We start from the raw sequence: 18,790 nt of genomic DNA on the forward strand, positions 1-18,790 counted from the left end.
ATCTCCCGAACTCCAAACTGAATGTCAAAATGGGAAAGAAAGGTGATTTAAGCAATTTTGAGCGTGGCATGGTTGTTGGTGCCAGACGGGCCGGTCTGAGTATTTCACAATCTGCTCAGTTACTGGGATTTTCACGCACAACCATTTCTAGGGTTTACAAAGAATGGTGTGAAAAGGGAAAAACATCCAGTATGCGGCAGTCCTGTGGGCGAAAATGCCTTGTTGATGCTGGAGGTCAGAGGAGAATGGGCCGACTGATTCAAGCTGATAGAAGAGCAACTTTGACTGAAATAAACCCTCGTTACAACCGAGGTATGCAGCAAAGCATTTGTGAAGCCACAACACGCACAACCTTGAGGCAGATGGGCTACAACAGCAGAAGACCCCACCGGGGGACCACTCATCTCCACTACAAATAGGAAAAAGAGGCTACAATTTGCACAAGCTCACCAAAATTGGACAGTTGAAGACTGGAAAAATGTTGCCTGGTCTAATGAGTCTCGTTCTCTGTTGAGACATTCAGATGGTAGAGTCAGAATTTGGCGTAAACAGAATGAGAACATGGATCCATCATGCCTTGTTACCACTGTGCAGGCTGGTGGTGGTGGTGTAATGGTGTGGGGTTTTCTTGGCACACTTTAGGCCCCTTAGTGCCAATTGGGCATCGGTTAAATGCCACGGCCTACCTGAGCATTGTTTCTGACCATGTCCATCCCTTTATGACCACCATGTACCCATCCTCTGATGGCTACTTCCAGCAGGATAATGCACCATGTCACAAAGCTCGAATCATTTCAAATTGGTTTCTTGAACATGACAATGAGTTCACTGTACTAAAATGGCCCCCACAGTCACCAGATCTCAACCCAATAGAGCATCTTTGGGATGTGGTGGAACGGGAGCTTCGTGCCCTGGATGTGCATCCCACAAATCTCCATCAACTGCAAGATGCTATCCTATCAATATGGGCCAACATTTCTAAAGAATGCTTTCAGCACCTTGTTGAATCAATGCCACGTAGAATTAAGGCAGTTCTGAAGGTGAAAGGGGGTCAAACACAGTATTAGTATGGTGTTCCTAATAATCCTTTAGGTGGCAGAACAAGGATTTGTTCAATGCAGGACAAACCCTGTATTCTTTGATTAAAAAAAACCCATTGATGTTTTTAGTGGCAGAAGATAAGATGGGATGGCATGGCAAGGTGCTGTCAAAGGACATGGCAGAGAGCGTCATGAGAGACATCCAGAGCCGCATCCTCAACAGTAACAAGCGCGTGTACCCGGCTTCACCCATTGAAGATGCTCCACCTGTGAGCCTGCGCAATGTCCGTATGCCCAGCGCTCCCAACTACAAGCCTGGAGAGAAGGTGAGTGTTCAAGGCAAGGCAAGAAAAAAAAGATGGACAGACGGTTAGATGCATGATATATAGTGCGTGCATAATTATTATGCAAGTAGATATTCTGATCATATTTTTTCACTATTAATCACTATTATTTTTGTATATAATCAGTTAAGTGATAAGTAATGAGGGCTGAAAGTGAAATATTCAGATGTACATAATTATTAAGCAGGTTTTCTTTTACAAATGAAAATGGACAAAAAATTTATTTAACTCACACTGAAAAGTCAGAAATGATTAAATGCCCATGAGAAGGATGCAATACTATTACAAAATTAAAGCTTGACCATTGGACAAGAAATGCTCATTGGGGCAGCAGGGTCACACAAAAACAGGCCGAGGAGCCTTTTTGGCCCATTTGTCCTATAAAAGAAAACCTGCTTAATAATTATGCAATTCTATCTGAATAAAAGGTATTTTTCACTTCCAACCTTCGTTAACATTTAATTATAAATAATTCTATACAAAATGAATAGTCGTTATTAAGATTCGTGTGGTTTGGAATTGGTAAAATGTGCTTGGAAAAAAATATGATCAGAATTAGGGCTGCGCAATATATCGAAATTATCGAAATATCGCAAATGTTCATATCGCGATATGCATATCGCAACGGCACGCAATATCCGAATGATTTTAATAGGCTACTTCAACATTGTGAAAAGTGTATGTTTTAGGTTGATGCATATAGCAGAGAATAGACTGGGCACACGACTGTTACTTATGTGACTTGCGTGACATTAAAAAGAGTTATTAAACTCAATAACTTGCGAAAAAACAACTCCTTGCAGCCTCGCGCTGTCTGACACACACACCGAAACGTGACCTCTCTGAAAGCGTATGATCCCTTCAGTTCTGTTTCGTGCCTTGGTACACACTCGAACTGTCAAATACAGTTATGTCAAAATGGCTGTCTTAACGAGTATTCATATAAACACAGTCGGTTATGCTTTAAGTGAAAGATATCAGTTGGGGAAAGAAACCATTTGCGTGTCAATAGGATCCATGCATTAAGTCTTAAAGTGACAGACTGCTCATACAGTAAACCTGCCGCTGTCTGTCAAACAACAAAAGAAAAAGAGAAAATCACTGTGCTCTTGGCTGAATAACCTTTGTAGCTTTATTATGTATCTTATGTATATGTATTTAATTCATGCGAAGACTACTGTTTTTAGTTCTTATTTTTAATAACAAAGATACATTAAAATAACAAAAATAATCATCCACCCCTAGTTCAGGTGTCTTTGTTTACCTGGATGTCCTTGATGTTAAGTTTTAGGTTGATATATATATTACCAAGTCAAGCAAAGAGTTTTTGGTATTTGAATATTGGCATTACATTTTTGGTTTGTTTACACTGATATTAAAATTACATTGTCAGATTTGTGGCATAAATTTTTGCTAAAACACTGCTGGTCACTTTCAGAAGTTGTAGCGATGCTTTCTTTTCCCAGAAAGAATGTGAAACGCATAAATGGTATCATTCTCATTTCTCGAATAATTTTTTTTCAGCCTGGTCTCATTGCGAAAATGTACCTCTGGCAACGTTTTTGCAAACCCCAAAATACGTACCAATATGTACATATCACTGCAGTTTCAAAGTGATATGTCCACTGGGTGCCGCCAAAAGCTTCGTTTTTTTCCCGGAACAGATGAGCGTCAATCTGACGTTTTGTGACATTGTTTTTTTAACGTACACCTACACTAAACCCTAAACCTAACCGATAGTGTTAACAAAAGCAAATGTGACAAAAAACAATAGTAACCATGTCTTGTTAGCTTGTGTGAACTCATCTTTGAGCTCTTTTATCATGACTGGTCTTTCACGGGATTCGTACCTGAGCTTTCATTATTACAAGTACAAATCTGTACCAGCTGAGCTACTGAGCAAACTTATTATATAAAAAAAGCCGAGCATATGGAGCAGATTAAGTGACGCAAACTCTAAAATTTATTCATTTACATGGGAAAAAAAAACGATAAAAAGTGCTTGCTGTTTTACTGCCTCTAGTGTTCATTTCACTTTGAAACTGCAGAGATATGTACTTATTGGTACGTATTTTGGCGGTTTGCAAAAACGTTGCCAGAGGTACATTTTCACAATGAGACCAGGTTGTTTTTCTTATATAATTTAAATAGATTTTACACACTTAAAGCAATATCGTATCGCATATCGAATATCGCATTATTTAACAATGATATCGCGTATCCTCATTTTTCTTCAATATCGCACAGCCCTAATCAGAATATTGACTTTTTTGTATACAGAATATTGTTTTTTCCCCAACAGATTGCCACCTGTAAGGCATATGGGATGGCCGTGGCCAAACTGGGACGTTACAACGAACGAGTGGTGGCTTTGGATGTCGACACCAAAAATTTCACCTTCTCTGAAATCTTTAAAAATGAGCATCCCAACCGCTTTATTGAGTGCTACAGCGCAGAGCAGAACATGGTAGGAAACTATGAAGTATTATCATTTAAATATCCGAAAGATCCACATTTTCTCTACTCAGATAGCACCATTTCATTTTTTTCGCTTTTCTACAGCACAGGCAGCCAAGTCTGAATGAAAGACCATTTTACTAGCTATGAAGTTCCCCTTTAATTGCTACATTTTAGCACACTTGACAGTTTTGAAAGCCAAATCAAAGGTCGGCACATTTGGGTGACTAGCTTAATGAACAAAACATCCCTAGATTGTTCTGGATAAAGTAAAGCTGTGGGATTCGGCCACGTAAAACACCCCTCAAAGCATAAGTCGCTGGTTTTCTGAATAATACATGCGCTCTATCCATAATGCAGCAGTGAAGATGTGACCCACTTACGCTCCATTTTGCACCACGCCCTGCTGCAGTGCCTTTCCCCGAGAAGCCATGCAGAAAACCTGCACCGCCTTCATTTCATCTCATAAGCACATTCTTTTATGATCTCTGCTGTAAGCCAAAATATTTCTGCTTTGTCTCTACACAGTCATTGTTCCCTCGGTACATGTGGTAGGTAAAATGTAGGTCACTCATTTGGCATTTCTAGTGTTGGGAAGTGATCGTTCGTAATGGACGTGATGAAATTCTGATTACTAATTAAATGGTCAGAGTTCATATACAGTTAACCAATCAGAGGCAATAGTGATGCTAATTAGAGTACATATATTAATAGGTCCTAGCGTGCATATCAATGAGGGAGTCATATGCACTACTGTCTGTCAAAAAGGAAATATGAATTGATTTTGATTGCTTAACAATATAATACAGAAGTATTTGGACACTTGAAGGGATAGTTCCCCCAGAAATGAAAATTAGTCCAGGCTAATCCAAGCTTTATAATATCAGTAATAGTTGCTCTGTTTTTGAAGTCCATAAAAATGCATCTGTCCGTCATATAACTGCTCCACGCGGCTCTGGGGTGCGGTCGGCCGAAACTTTACTTTACTTTTCAGTAATACAATGTATCTATACACTGCATCTAATTTGCATATTAATGTGTTCTTGGTGCAACATGTAATGAAAAAATAACATTTTCATAATAATATCTAATATTTCATAGGAATATTGATATGTAATTTATTTCCCTATTCACTTGTTTTGTCTCCAAAATGCCTGATAAACATGATTGAAATCCTTGTGTCCACTACAGTGGACATTTATGAAATCAATGCCCTGTTTTGTAACAGAAAGTCATATTTTGAGATACATATATATATCAGCCCTTATTGTGGCTGAGGCTCTGTTATATTGTTATATTCTAGATTATGAGTCGCATGGAGTGGATTTGAGACAGGAAACAGGAAATGATAGCGAGTGTGTGTGCTGCATGTCGGTAATTCCTCTCAGATGAAGGATAAAATGGAGATCCTGTTTGGCAGATTCCATGTGTCTCTTCTCTAGTAAATTACAACCTACTAAATATTGAGGGTGTTTTAGCTATTAAACTATTTATGTCTGATGCATCTCCCTGTGTATTACCAATGTCATGCCTTTTGGTTTGGATATGCTTGTGTGTATCATTTCTTTTAAAGAATTTTAAATTAAAGTGGTTCTAGCATTAGCACACAGTATATTTTTGTTGTGCTTGGGTTTGTATATGGCTACTATACAGTTACTAAAATGTTGCGAGTGGGTTTGCTAGGGTTTTCTGGGTGGTTTGGTTTCTAGAGTGTTTTTCTTTTTTTTTTTTGCTAGGTCACTCTTATACTTGCTTATGTTAAAAGAGCAAAATGTTTTGGCTTTCTAAATTTTTTTTGCCCACTATCATCCACCACATGAAAACCATAAGTTTGATCAGTCCGGCATGTTGCGAGATCAGGATCAAAATGTATTTTCATACCATTATCCATCTCTCACAGGTCAGCGTTGCCACAGGCTGTGCCGCACGTGAGCGAAACATTGTGTTCGCCAGCAGCCTGGCCACCTTCTTCACCCGCGCCTATGACCAGGTCCGCATGGCCGCCATCTCAGACAGCAACATAAACCTCTGCGGTTCCCACTGCGGCCTGTCTGTCGGTAAGAAGTGCCTCAGGCCACAATCTAAGCCCCACCCCCATTCTAATTGACAAGTTCACTGTCCAATCAAAATTCTTCCTTTCATGCCATGCCCATTAACAGCACCTCCCATGGAGTGCATTAGTACCTGCCCACTTTTTCACTTTTTCCTTGGTTCCGGAAGTAGCCTATTTTTTTTTCATTCATTTGACCCATTTTGGGGATTTTTTTTATTTTTTAAAGGTCTTTGTTAAAGAATTATAAGCTGTGAAGTATTTGAAAATGTAACAAAAAGACAAGACGGCTTTAATGAGGGAAAGAACTACGTTGCCTACAAGCCTTTGCTTACTCTGACTCTCTGATTGGTGGCATTTTATGTACAGAATCATGGGTGATGTAGTTTTCCACCACAAATTCAGCTGTTGAACATGATTATTTTAAAAATAAGTTTAAAATAATGCTGGCTGAAGGCAAACAAAGCATATACCATCGATTAACAACTTCTGAACTCACAGCAGGTATGTCTTTAAAGATCTATATGTTATTGTTAAAAATCTGTTCCTATTGAAGAACGTGAATGAGTTTTTACTTGCGGAACCCGACTGTCGCACTCTATTCTCCTCTCTCACACACTGCAGCTGTGTCTTTAACTCGGATGTTTTGAATAGATTTGTGAGCAATTCACCCCTGCTTTTCCTGAAGCTGTCTTTCTAATGTGTGTTTTGTTCTCCTGGTCGTCTGGAGGTGGTGCGACTCTTAGCACAACCCTTTCTCCCTCTGTCCCTCCCCCTGTGTATCTCGGAGGCTGTCTCCGGGTGACCCGGCATCCCCTCCGTTAGCACAGGTACACTGCATGCCACTCCGTCTGTCTGTACACCTGCCTGACTGACTGCCTGTCTGTCTGCTCGACTGTCGCATGTGTGTGCACCTGCCTCACATATCTGATGTACTAATGCTGTTCAGTCTAAATTAACAGTGCCAGTATGTGGCTGGTGTGTGTGTGTGTGTGCTTCAGGAGAGAACGGACCGGCCCACATGGGGCTGGAGGACATGGCTATTTTTAGAGCCATCCCCACTGCCACCATTTTCTACCCCAGTGATGCCATGTCTACTGAAAAGGCTGTGGAACTTGCTGCCAACACAAAGGTTGGCATGTTATATCTGCTATTATGAGTGGTCGAACAATACAGATTTATGAGTTTAATACTGATGCTGGTACACAATACTAAAATGTACACAAAATATTTGAACAGAAAATGTACACTACATTATCTGTTGATAAGGATGTTGGTATATTCCGCATTTAATTAAAAATGCTTTTTAAATTCCAATATAATGTATGAATTTATATTCAATTTGATTTAAGGTAGCAATGAATGCAGTCTAAGAGAGTGAATTAAACTTAAATAAAAGAATGTAACTGTAATATTTAACTATAACATGAATGGATGGATGGATGGATGGATGGATGGATGGATGGATGGGATGGATGGATGGATGGATGGATGGATGGATGGATGGATGGACAGATAAAAGTATGGACGGACAGAAGGACAGATAGATAGAAGAATGGATGGACAGATAGATAGATGGATGGACGGACAGACAGATAAAAGAATGGATGGGTGGACGGACAGATAGATTGAGGAATGGATGGACGGACGGACGGATATATAGATAGAAGGATGGATGAATGGATGGATGGACAGACAGATAGATAGAAGAATGAATGGATGGATGGGTGAAAGGATGGACGGATAGATGAATGGATGGACGGGCAGATAAAAGAACGGACGGACGGACAGACAGACAGACAGACAGACTGACAGATAGAAGAATGGATGGACGGGCAGACAGAAGAATGGATGGACGGACAGATAGATAGAAAAATGTATGGATGGGCAGACAGATAGATAGAAGAATGGATGGATGGGCAGACAGACAGATGGATAGAAGAATGGATGGACGGGCAGACAGATAGATAGAAGGATGGATGGACGGGCAGACAGATAGATAGAAGGATGGATGGATGGGCAGATAAAAGAATGGAAGGACGGATGGACAGATAGATAGAAGAATGGATGGAAGGACAGATAGAAGAATGGATGGATGGATGGATGGATGGATGGAGGGACAGTTAGAAGAATGGATGGGTGGATGGATTGGCAGACAGATAGATGGAAGAATGGATGGACGGGCAGACATATAGATAGAAGAATGGACGGACGGACGGACAGATAGATAGATAGAAGAATGGATGGATGGATGGATGGATGGATGGATGGATGGATGGATGGATGGATGGATGGACGGGCAGATAAAATAATGGAAAGATGGATGGACAGATAGATAGAAAAATGGATGGAAGGACAGATAGAAGAATGGATGGATGGATGGACAGACAGACAGACAGATAGAAGAATGGATGGATGGATGGATGGATGGATGGATGGATGGATGGATGGATGGATGGATGGATGGATGGATGGATGGATGGATGGATGGATGGATGGATGGATGGATTGATGGATGGATGGATGGATGGGTGGATGGATGGATGGATGGGTGGATGGATGGATGAATGGACGGACAGATAGATAGAAGAATGGATGGACGGACAGATGGATAGATAGATAAATAATAGATAGATAGATAGATAGATAGATAGATAGATAGATAGATAGATGGATGGATGGATGGATGGATGGATGGATGGATGGATGGATGGATGGATGGATGGATGGATGGATGGATGGATGGATGGATGGATGGATGGATGGATGGATGGATGGATGGATGGACGGGCAGATAAAAGAATGGACAGACGTACGGACAGATAGAAGACTGGATGGATGAATGGATGGATGGATGGATGGGTGGATGGATGGATGAATGGACGGACAGATAGATAGAAGAATGGATGGACGGATAGATAGATAGATAGATAGATAGATAGATAGATAGATAGATAGATAGATAGATAGATAGATAGATAGATAGATAGATAGATAGATAGATAGATAGATAGATAGATAGATGGATGGATGGATGGATGGATAGATAGATAGATAGATAGATGGATGGATGGATGGATGGATGGATGGATGGATGGATGGACGGGCAGATAAAAGAATGGACAGACGTACGGACAGATAGAAGAATGGATGGATGGATGGACGGACAGAAAGATAGAAAAATGGATGGATGGATGGACAGATAGATAGAAGAATGGATGGACGGATGGATTATAATTATAATTAATCCTATCAAAAACTGTAAGGAAAAGTATTTATATTTGGTTTATTGCTTACGTTAGGGTGTTTGCTACATCAGGACCACTCGTCCAGAGACTGCAATCATTTACAACAGCAATGAAGACTTCCATGTTGGCCAAGCCAAGGTAAAGCCTGTCCTTTTATCAACAATCGATTTTTAAAATGTGCTATTTTGGCACGTGTTTTACCACTAATAAATATATTCTGATTGAGATGTAAATTTGACTCCAATCAATCTCAACTCGATCATATATATAGATTCACTGTGTTTAGCTGCATTAATGATATAATATGAGGATATAATGATAATGTTCCATAAATGTATAAACTCCCTGACCAGGTGGTGTGCCAGAGTAAGGAAGATCAGGTCACAGTGATCGGAGCTGGAATGACTCTTCATGAAGCTCTGGCTGCAGCTGAGCACCTCAAAAAAGGTAAAACCATCGCTGAGGATTTTCTCCTTAAAGAAATCAACTTTCCTTTGAGCCTTTGGTATATAAAAGTTCATCGTGATATAATAATATCCTGTACGTTTCAGAGCTGAAAACGTCAGAGAGATGAATCATTGTGTTTGTTTGATAAAGACATTTTGCGAGCCTGGCTGTGGGCTGGGCGATTCATTCCGGTTGCCGTTTGCCACACGCTTTCACTGACAGGGGAGCAGAAGCTCATTAAATATGCAAATCTTATCCAATCCTAGCCGTGGGCGTTTACTTCCAAGTCTTCAGTGCGGCACGCCCATCAAAACCGACTGTTTTTCAGAGAGCCTCAAAACCAAGGCAGAAAATAGCCTATTACTTATTAATTAAGATGTTTCTGAATGTAAAAACCACTCGAACGTCATACGTTGACCTGAAAAAAGCCAGTTCATGACACCTTTAAAACTGCAGGAAACTAAAAACACAGTTTGAAATCGCTGGTGTTTCTGAAGTCACAAACTACCTTGTAACCAATCACGTCAACGTGTGGGTGGGCTGTTGCCTCTGGCTTGGCGTGCTCAGTTGGGGACACTAAATTTTTCAACTAAATATCTAAATAAATTTAATTATTAAACTAAATTAACCATATAAACTAAATTACTGATCTAATGACTGATCTAAAGCCGACATTGTCACTGTATGATAATTGAAATGGACTGATGACAACACCGTTTTCTCCAGAACGGCTATACGGCTGAATAAAATTATGCTGCATTATTTTCCTGTTTAACACTGTAAAGCTGCTTTGAAACAATCTGCATTGTTAAAAACGCTATAAAAATAAAGTTGACTTGACTTGACTTTATCTTATCTTTAACTATTCTCAAGAGTCTCAAGAGAAGCCAGGTTATATGCTGTCTGACTCTGAGACGCCAAACGGGAACATGGTTTGTGTAACGGTGTAACACATTATTCGCTGTTTGATAACGTAGTCAAGACAAAAGATAATCATATCAATTTCCGTTATGTGTCCGACGTTTTAGAGAGAGCGATACATAAAAGGCATTACCATTCTGAAACATCGACCTGTAGACGAACCTGTATGAGTGAGTGGAGGCGGGGCTCATTTGCATATTCATGGATCCACATATACTGTACTAAATGAAGCACGGGTGTAGAGTTACTAAAGTTAATCATTTTTCACAGGAATCTTTTTTTTTAAATATGTCATCTTGGTGATCAAAGATGAGTCTTAAGGAATACAATTATTGACTACATGGGGGCTTTAATGCTGCCTTCACACCAAACGCGAATAGAGCGTCAGGAGCGAGTGATTTCAATGTTGAGTCAATGGAAAGGTGCGTTGACGCCAAGCCTGCAGTGCTCCTGTCAGAAATTGAAGCTTCCGCGCCTCGATCGCCCCCCGGTGGCCGGTCCCAGTATAGCTCCTAAACCCCACCCCTCCATGTATTTGAATGGACGCGAGACACACTAAACAATTCAATTACACTTCAAATAATTGTTTCCTAAAGATGGTTTCTGTCATTTTAGGCAGTTTTTATTACGATAATTTCATTTCAAGTGTTCGTTTTTTAAGTTTAGTTTTAGTGAGTTATTTGATGCTATAAAAACGGGGGGTGTGACGTCATGATTGACAGCTGAGATTGACGGCTTCTCTGAGTGAAGTTGTCACTGAGGCACTAACGGACTTTTTTCTGGATTTTTGGGAGGAGATTGGAGCTTTAGCTTTAATTTCTACATTTCCATAACTGTTTATTTCACACCAACACAATTAATTATTCTGCATCTGCGAGACTGTGGGCGGGCTTTTGATAATCGCGCCTCTACTTCCTGCTCTCTACTGCGCAACTCCGGTCCCGAGATCGGCTACTGCGCAGACTCTGTCCCAAGATGTCAGCGCCGTGAGCGGGCCTATGAAAGCTTCAACTATGGTCAGCGGAAGTCAATGAAGTCGCGTCGTCCATATTTTTTTACGGTCTATGGTTGACGCGCGTCTGGAGGTCCTGCGTTTCGCGCGGCGCAATCCACGCTATTCCGCCTCATTTGCGCGAACTGGACACGCGAATTGAGCGTCTTGCGCGATACGTGCGTTACACGCGAGTGGTGCTTTTTGTGCATTCACTCGTTTGAAGCGAATTCGCGTCTGACGCCCGAGTTGAAAAATTTGAACTTTGCCGTCAATTCGCGTCACGTTAACCAATCAGGAGCCTGCTTGCTGCTGTCACGTGGTAAAGTGACGTGATGAGAAACCCCGCATAATTTAAAAATACTACTATTGTGTCACAAAAGGTAGTTTTAAGACTTTTTCAGGTGAGAATGTAGTTGTTTAAAGCTCATATCTGTGGTTTATTTATAAAGAGAGCGCCTATTTAAAAAAATTATCTTGCGTTTTTAGAGTTGTGAGATCCAGGCGATCACCGGGCGCTCAGCGCTCATTAACCCCGGCGAGAGCAGCCTTTCCTCGGCTAGTCCTTCTGACATTTGCCGCTGGCTCTGATGTCCTGTAGTGGTTTGTCTTGTGTGGATCTAACGGCCGATCTTTGGTGTCATGAATCTATAATTTGTTGTCTGCCAAATCATTTTGACTGAGGGCAAAGAGAAGTTTCATAACTTTATTTTTGAAGGATATTTAAATATACATGCAGTGAAGATAATGTAGGAGTTGCCTGGACCACATTTGTGTGGCTATTAATGTTTAATATATATTTTGAATGAAAATGAAAAGAGGCAGAGCAGTGTTTTATGACATATTTCTTCTGGAGCACCTTGAACGCGTGTCTATTTCGCTTCAAACGCTCAATTTATAAGCACGTCCAATTCGCTGTGGACGTGCGTGAATAGATTCAAAATGCTCAAGCGTCCAACTAGACACGGTAGACACGATTTTGACGCTCTATTCGCGTTTGGTGTGAACGCAGCATAATATAGACTCTTCACCTAATGCTATGTGTGTGTCATTCTCCAGAGAAAATTTACATCAGAGTGATTGATCCGTTTACAATCAAACCCCTGGATGCCAAAACCATCATCGACCACGTGCGTGTCACCAGAGGGCGTGTCATCACGGTTGAGGATCACTATTATGAAGGTGGGTTTAAGCAGAGCACATTATCCCTTGTCTCAAGCACACATTTCAGCATGGCTACATATCCAAGTGGCATGAACAGCACGTCCAGCCGAGGAGGCTTGTATATCGGTCTGTGAGGCCTTGAGCGAGGTTGCGGCAGAGTGCAATTGGCTGGCTGGAAGAAACATGATGTGTTGGCCAATTGTCATTGGATCAGGGCGCGAGAGGCATTGTGTTGTCATAATCGGTTGATTTTAGTTTTTTTGGCCGTGTCTCATTCTGTTCATTCAGGGGAAAGAAGACTCAGAGAAGCGGAGGGCTGTCAGGTCTCCTTAAGCAAACGTAAGCCCGCGGGGCTTGTTGTGACCTAGATAACACAGTTGGCCCTGGACCTGGCATTACTGCCTGCGTGCCAGAGGAGGAGTGAGCCTGGACAAGAGAGAGAGAGAGAGAGAGAGAGAGTTTAACATCCAAAATCATTCTGAAAGCAAACATCCCCTCTGCCCAGCGGGAGAGAAAGAGGATAGAGATGGACATGTGATTGCAGCAAGGTTGAAAGCAGGGACATGCAGGGATGAGGAGACTTGGATAGTCTATTAAGGCATGATGTCTGACATTTGAACATAACGTGAATTTTAAAAGCAAAACATGGTGCAGAAGGTCAAACTGTGACCTTTATGCACAGGTGAATGCTAATTTAAAAATGAAAGATCAATTCTAATGTGCTTGCTTGCTGATAAAAAGAGCTTAAAGGGATAGTTCACCCAAAAATGAAAAGTATCCCATCATTTACTCACCCTCAAGCCATCCTAGGTGTATATGATATTCTTCACCTAGTGAATGCAGTGAATGGCAGCCCAAAAAAGTGCATCCATCCTACATCCAGTACATTATAACAGTGCTCCACACGGCTCCGGGGGGTTAATAAAGGCTTTCTTAAGTGAAGCGATGGGTTTGTGTAAGAAAAATATCCATATTTAACACATTATAAAGTAAAATATCTAGCTTCCAGAGGACTACCTTTCATATTTAACTTGCGAATAAAGTGTAAAGCCTCTCACAGTTCAAAACCAAGCGGTAACCTCCCCCAGTTTCTCTTGAAGCCAATACGGAAGTGACTTAAACTGTAATTCATCGCCTGGCCACTAGAGACAGGCTCCAGAAGGGAGCAGAATCTCATTGAGCTCCATGTTAAAATGCCCAACTTGACAGCAGAAGAACACATATTTACAGTCTGGAACAAATTGTGGTTTTGGTCTATACGGCTAATTTTGCCCTTCATGATAACTGTGAGGGGGGTGAATTTTTTTTATAACTCATTTGTTTACATTATATAAAGCCTTAAATGCATAATTAAGGGTGTGGCCACTTTGAGTGACAGGTGGTTTGCCGTTTGTCTGCTGTCTGTTAGGCATCACATCACCTCAGCTCCGCCCATGTCCCGCCTCTTTGCCCATTTTCTGTTATCCGGGAGTGACGCGCTGTCAAGATGGCAACGGCCAGCTCGTCCCTACTTTACTCTTCAAAACGGCTCTTCAGAATCCTATGGGTGACGTCACGGACACTACGTCCATATTTTTTTACAGTCTATGTTCAAAACGCTTCATCATCGCGTCAGTTACGCTTTTCCGCAAGTTGAATATCTGGGGGAAGCTTGATATTTTACTTTATAAAGTTTTAAATGTGGATATTTTTCTCACACAAACCCATCGATCCGCTTCAGAAGATCTTTATTAACCCCCCGGAGCTGTGTGGAGCAATTATTTTTTAATGGATGGATGCACTTTTTTGGGCTTCAAATTTTGGGCAGCCATTCACTGCCATTATAAAGCTTGGATAACCTAGGATGACTTGAGGGGTAAGTAAATCATAGAGTAATTTTCATTTTTGGGTAAACTATCCCTTTAATCTGGGGCCGGTTGCATAAACCGTTAAGACTAGTCTTACAAGTTAGATATACATTTTTTTCTTTAAGACTGTTCATCATTTTTTAAAATCAGTTACATAAAAACATAGACTGGCCTAATTTGATATGAAAAGTAAGACTGAATGCCACTTGCCTAACTGCTAGTGGCTCATACTAGTTCTTAAGACACTGTCTTAACATAATGGCTTAGTTTATGCAACTGGCCCCAGCAGGTCTATTTTGCTGGTTTTGGGTAATTGTCAGCTAGCAGCCAGTTAAACCAGCTTGAGAGACCAGCTTAAACCAGATAAGACCAGAAAACCACCTTTGGCTCTTTTTTTTTATTTAAAGAAATTAATACTGTAATACAAGGATACTTAAATTGATCAAAAGTGACAGAAACGACATTTATGATTTGTGTTTCAAATAAATGCTGTTCTTTTGAACTTTCTATTAAAAGAATCCAGAAGAAAATCATGATTTCCACAAAAAATATTGTCAACATTGATAATACATGTTTATTGAGCACCAAATCAGCATATTAGAATGATGTATGAAGTATATATGATATGAAGACATGTTTATTTTTTTTTATATGATATTGTATAAAACTCGTGGTAACACTTTAGTTTAGGGTCCAATTCTCACTATGAACTAGTTGCTTATTAAAATGCATATTACTAGGATATTGGCTGTTAATTAGTACTTATAAAGCACATATTAATGCCTAATTCTGCATGACCATATTCTACATCCCTTAATCCTACATGATACCTGAACTAAACAACCTTACGGACTATTAATAAGCAGTAATTAGGAGTTTATTGAGGTAAAAGTCGTAGTTAATATTGAGAATTGGGCCCTAAACTAAAGTGTGACCAAAATTCTGACATCACAAAGACAAGACATGATTTCCCAAGACTGCACTTCAATGACATCTGTCAGAAAGTAGGGTCATTTTGTGTGGTGTTTGCGTACAGCCCTTTCATCATCTTTACATGCTGTAATTGCACAGGTGGCCTGGGGGACGCGGTGTGCTCCGCTATCGTGAACGAGCCTGGTTTCACTTTCCAGCGTCTGGCTGTCGCTCACGTTCCCCGCAGCGGCAAAATGTCCGACCTGCTGAAAATCTACGGCATTGACCGCGACTCCATCGCACAGATGGTCAGGAAGATGCTCAGCAGCTCGGCCAACGCCAAGTGAACCTGTTCGCTTTGCCCCGCCCACTCCATCTTAAAGGAACACTCCACTTTTTTTGAAAATAGGCTCATTTTACAAGTCCCCTAGAGTTAAATAGTTGAGTTTTACCATTTTTGAATCCATTCAGCCGATCTTTGTATCTGGCGGTAGCACTTTTAGCATAGCTTAGCATACATCATTGATTCTGATCAGTCCATTAGCATCTCATTCAAAAAATGACCAAAGACACTTTCAAGATTTTTCCTTTTTAAAACTTTTCTACAGTTACATCGTGTGCTAAGACCAACTGAAAATGAAAAGTTGCGATTTTCTACACCTATATGGCTAGGAACTACGTTCTTATTCCTGTGTAATAGTCGCGGATCTTCGCGGCCGTACCATGGCTGCAGCGGCGCAATGATTCGTTGGTATTCTGTGAAACATGGTGGTAGTTACACCTTCGACTTACTATCACAGCCCTTTACAACACACAGAACCATGGCTAATCACACAGGTAAATCCACAGCACAATTTGTCGGCTGCAAGCCTGAAACTTTCTCTGCAACTACACGAACTTAGTGCCGGTCACATTGAAAGTTACCTAGCTGGGGGCTACTTTCAGGCGCTGTAATATCATTGCGGCGCTGCAGCCATGGTACTGCCACGAAGATCCACGACTATTACACAGGAATGAGAAAGTAGTTCCTAGCCATATAGGTGTAGAAAATCGCAACTTTTAATTTTCAGTTGGTCTTAGCACACGTAACTGTAGAAGAGTCAAGTTTTAAATAGGAAAAATATTGAAAGTGTCTTTGGTCATTTTTTGAATGAGATGCTAATGGACTGATCAGAATCAATGATGTATGCTAAGCTATGCTAAAAGTGCTACCGCCAGATACAAAGATCGGCTGAATGGATTCAAAAACGGTAAAACTCAACTATTTAACTCTAGGGGATTTGTAAAATGAGCCTATTTTCAAAAAAAGTGGAGTGTTCCTTTAATCAATCGAATAACCAGCTCCACAAACACTGTGTCACATGACTCCTCCTCTTCAGATTGTGGCCCCTCCCTCCACCTCGTGCACTGTTAATGACCCTAATGTGAGTATAATAGTAATGTGAGAAACGTGGTGTACATTTGGAAGTAATGTTCACATTTAATTTTTTTGTTTTCCTCACAAATACGCTACTGTTTAAAAGTTTGGGGTAAGATTTTTAAAAGGAAATTAATGCTTTTATCCATGCATTAAATTGATCAAAAGTGACAGTAAATACATTTGCAGTGTTACAGAACATATTCACAGAAAATTTTAGAATGGTTTCTGAAGGATCATGTGACACTGAAGACTAGAGTAATGATGCTGAAAATTCATTTTGAATCACAGGAATAAAATGTAATAAAATAGAAAGTAGTTATTTTATATTGTAATAATATTACTGTTTTACTGTATTTTTGATCAAATAAATGCAGCCTTGGTGTGCATAAGAGACATATTTCAAACATGCATTTAAAACTCTTACCAACCTCAAACTTTTTAACACTAGTTAACATACAAATACACAAACAGGAGTTATTTTTTACTCTTCTCTTGTACTAACAGTCGCTGACAGTATAAAATTAACATTGCAACAATTTTTACTCACATAATGTGATGTATTTCAAGCAAAGCTTTTTAAATGAGGAAAAAAAATGTAGTAGGGGATTTGATTTTGTCCCTCTGGAATTAAATGGATTATGATATGAGTTGAAAGACAAACATTAAAACTTTGTGTTGATTTGAAACTCAAAGTTGAAAGGTTGACACCATCACCTCAGAAAACGTCAATATGCTGTACAATATGAAACTTGTGTTTTTATCTGTCATTTGATAAGACCCAACAATAAAACTGTTTGCATATTTTAATACTTTTTATATTGTGTAGCTATGACAGCGGGGCGGGGCTGGATTTCACGGGAACAGATACGTGTGGAAAAAAGTGATTTGATGTTACATTACTAGAGTGTAGTCTTAAGAAAGAAAAAAAAATCAAATGAGAATGTCTGTAGGGTGCTTCAGTTCAAAGTGTTCAGTTAATGGTTGTCTTCTGTGAAACCGTTTGTAGTTTGGTCTCTGTGTTTACAAAGATGGACTTGAGAAGATGAGAGATGGATGGAACCATCAGCATAGAGACAGAGCGACACGCGTCATAATCTGAAGACCACGCCCAATCAAACCATCTCCATTGACTTTGTATTGCGTGAAGCGGCCTCCTTGTCATTTCTGACTTATAACAAAAAACAGAACAATGTCTAAAAGATGATATGTGACAAGGTGTACAGCAAACAAGCTAAACAACCCAGAACCAAAAACCCAGAAGTTTTTATAAGCTGTTGACCCAAAAAAACCCGAGCGTTTAAGGACAAAAAAGTGGATGCAGGCAACTGAGACAGACCACGACATGCTGAGAACTACACCCACTGGAGGGGAACGTAATCAGAGACAGGAAATATAATCTATAAAACTGACATTTGGATATTTGACTTAACAGTGACTAAATGTTTACTGCACACATAGACACACTGAGTGTCAGGATCCCAAATTGACCCATTCTTCCTGCTGATGCTTCACATCTTATTGCCTGTATCCTCTTTTGGCTCCTTAAACGCTCGTTTTTTTTGTGTCGACAGCTTATAAAAACATATTTCTGTGTTTTTTAGCTTGTTTGCTGTACACCTTGTCACATATCAGCTTTTAGACATTGTTCTGTGTTTTGTTATAAGTCAGAAATGACAAGGAGGCCGCCTAACGCAATGCAAATTCAATGGAGAGCGGTGTGGGCGTGGCCTAAATACGCTCTGTCTCTATCACTGGAACAAGCTGTTATATCTGAACTTTGAACCTACAACAAACACTTCCTCTTGTTATTTTTCTATGTATCTTAACAAGTCATTGATTAAAACCCTCTACATTTGAGTTTGAGAGTTCATGAATGTGTCGCCTCTTTTATTCACACTAATAGGGGAAACATCGGGGCTAGTTGTCACGGTTTAGTTGTGAAAGACAGT

The 18,790-nt window shown here is 40.2% G+C and overlaps 1 protein-coding gene across 5 annotated transcripts in view; it reads left to right on the forward strand.

Moving 5' to 3' along the window:
• The window catches only part of tkta (transketolase a), a 37,705-nt gene that overhangs the window by 8,508 nt on the left and 10,407 nt on the right, over window positions 1–18,790 (forward strand). For 2 of the 5 annotated variants that reach the window (XM_079844810.1, XM_079844809.1), the window contains exons 7-12: window positions 1,170–1,366; window positions 3,687–3,851; window positions 5,742–5,898; window positions 6,893–7,023; window positions 9,194–9,277; window positions 9,493–9,586. In XM_079844810.1, the coding sequence (XP_079700936.1) occupies window positions 1,170–1,366; window positions 3,687–3,851; window positions 5,742–5,898; window positions 6,893–7,023; window positions 9,194–9,277; window positions 9,493–9,586 (828 nt within the window). Of the gene's footprint in view, window positions 1–1,169; window positions 1,367–3,686; window positions 3,852–5,741; window positions 5,899–6,892; window positions 7,024–9,193; window positions 9,278–9,492; window positions 9,598–12,557; window positions 12,681–15,580; window positions 18,712–18,790 lie in introns of those variants that run through there. The other 3 variants (XR_013818594.1, XM_079844807.1, XM_079844808.1) reach the window with 3 other exon arrangements.

Source organism: Gobio gobio (assembly GCF_949357685.1).
Source record: "Gobio gobio genome assembly, chromosome: 19".
NCBI classification, from domain to species: domain Eukaryota; kingdom Metazoa; phylum Chordata; class Actinopteri; order Cypriniformes; family Gobionidae; genus Gobio; species Gobio gobio.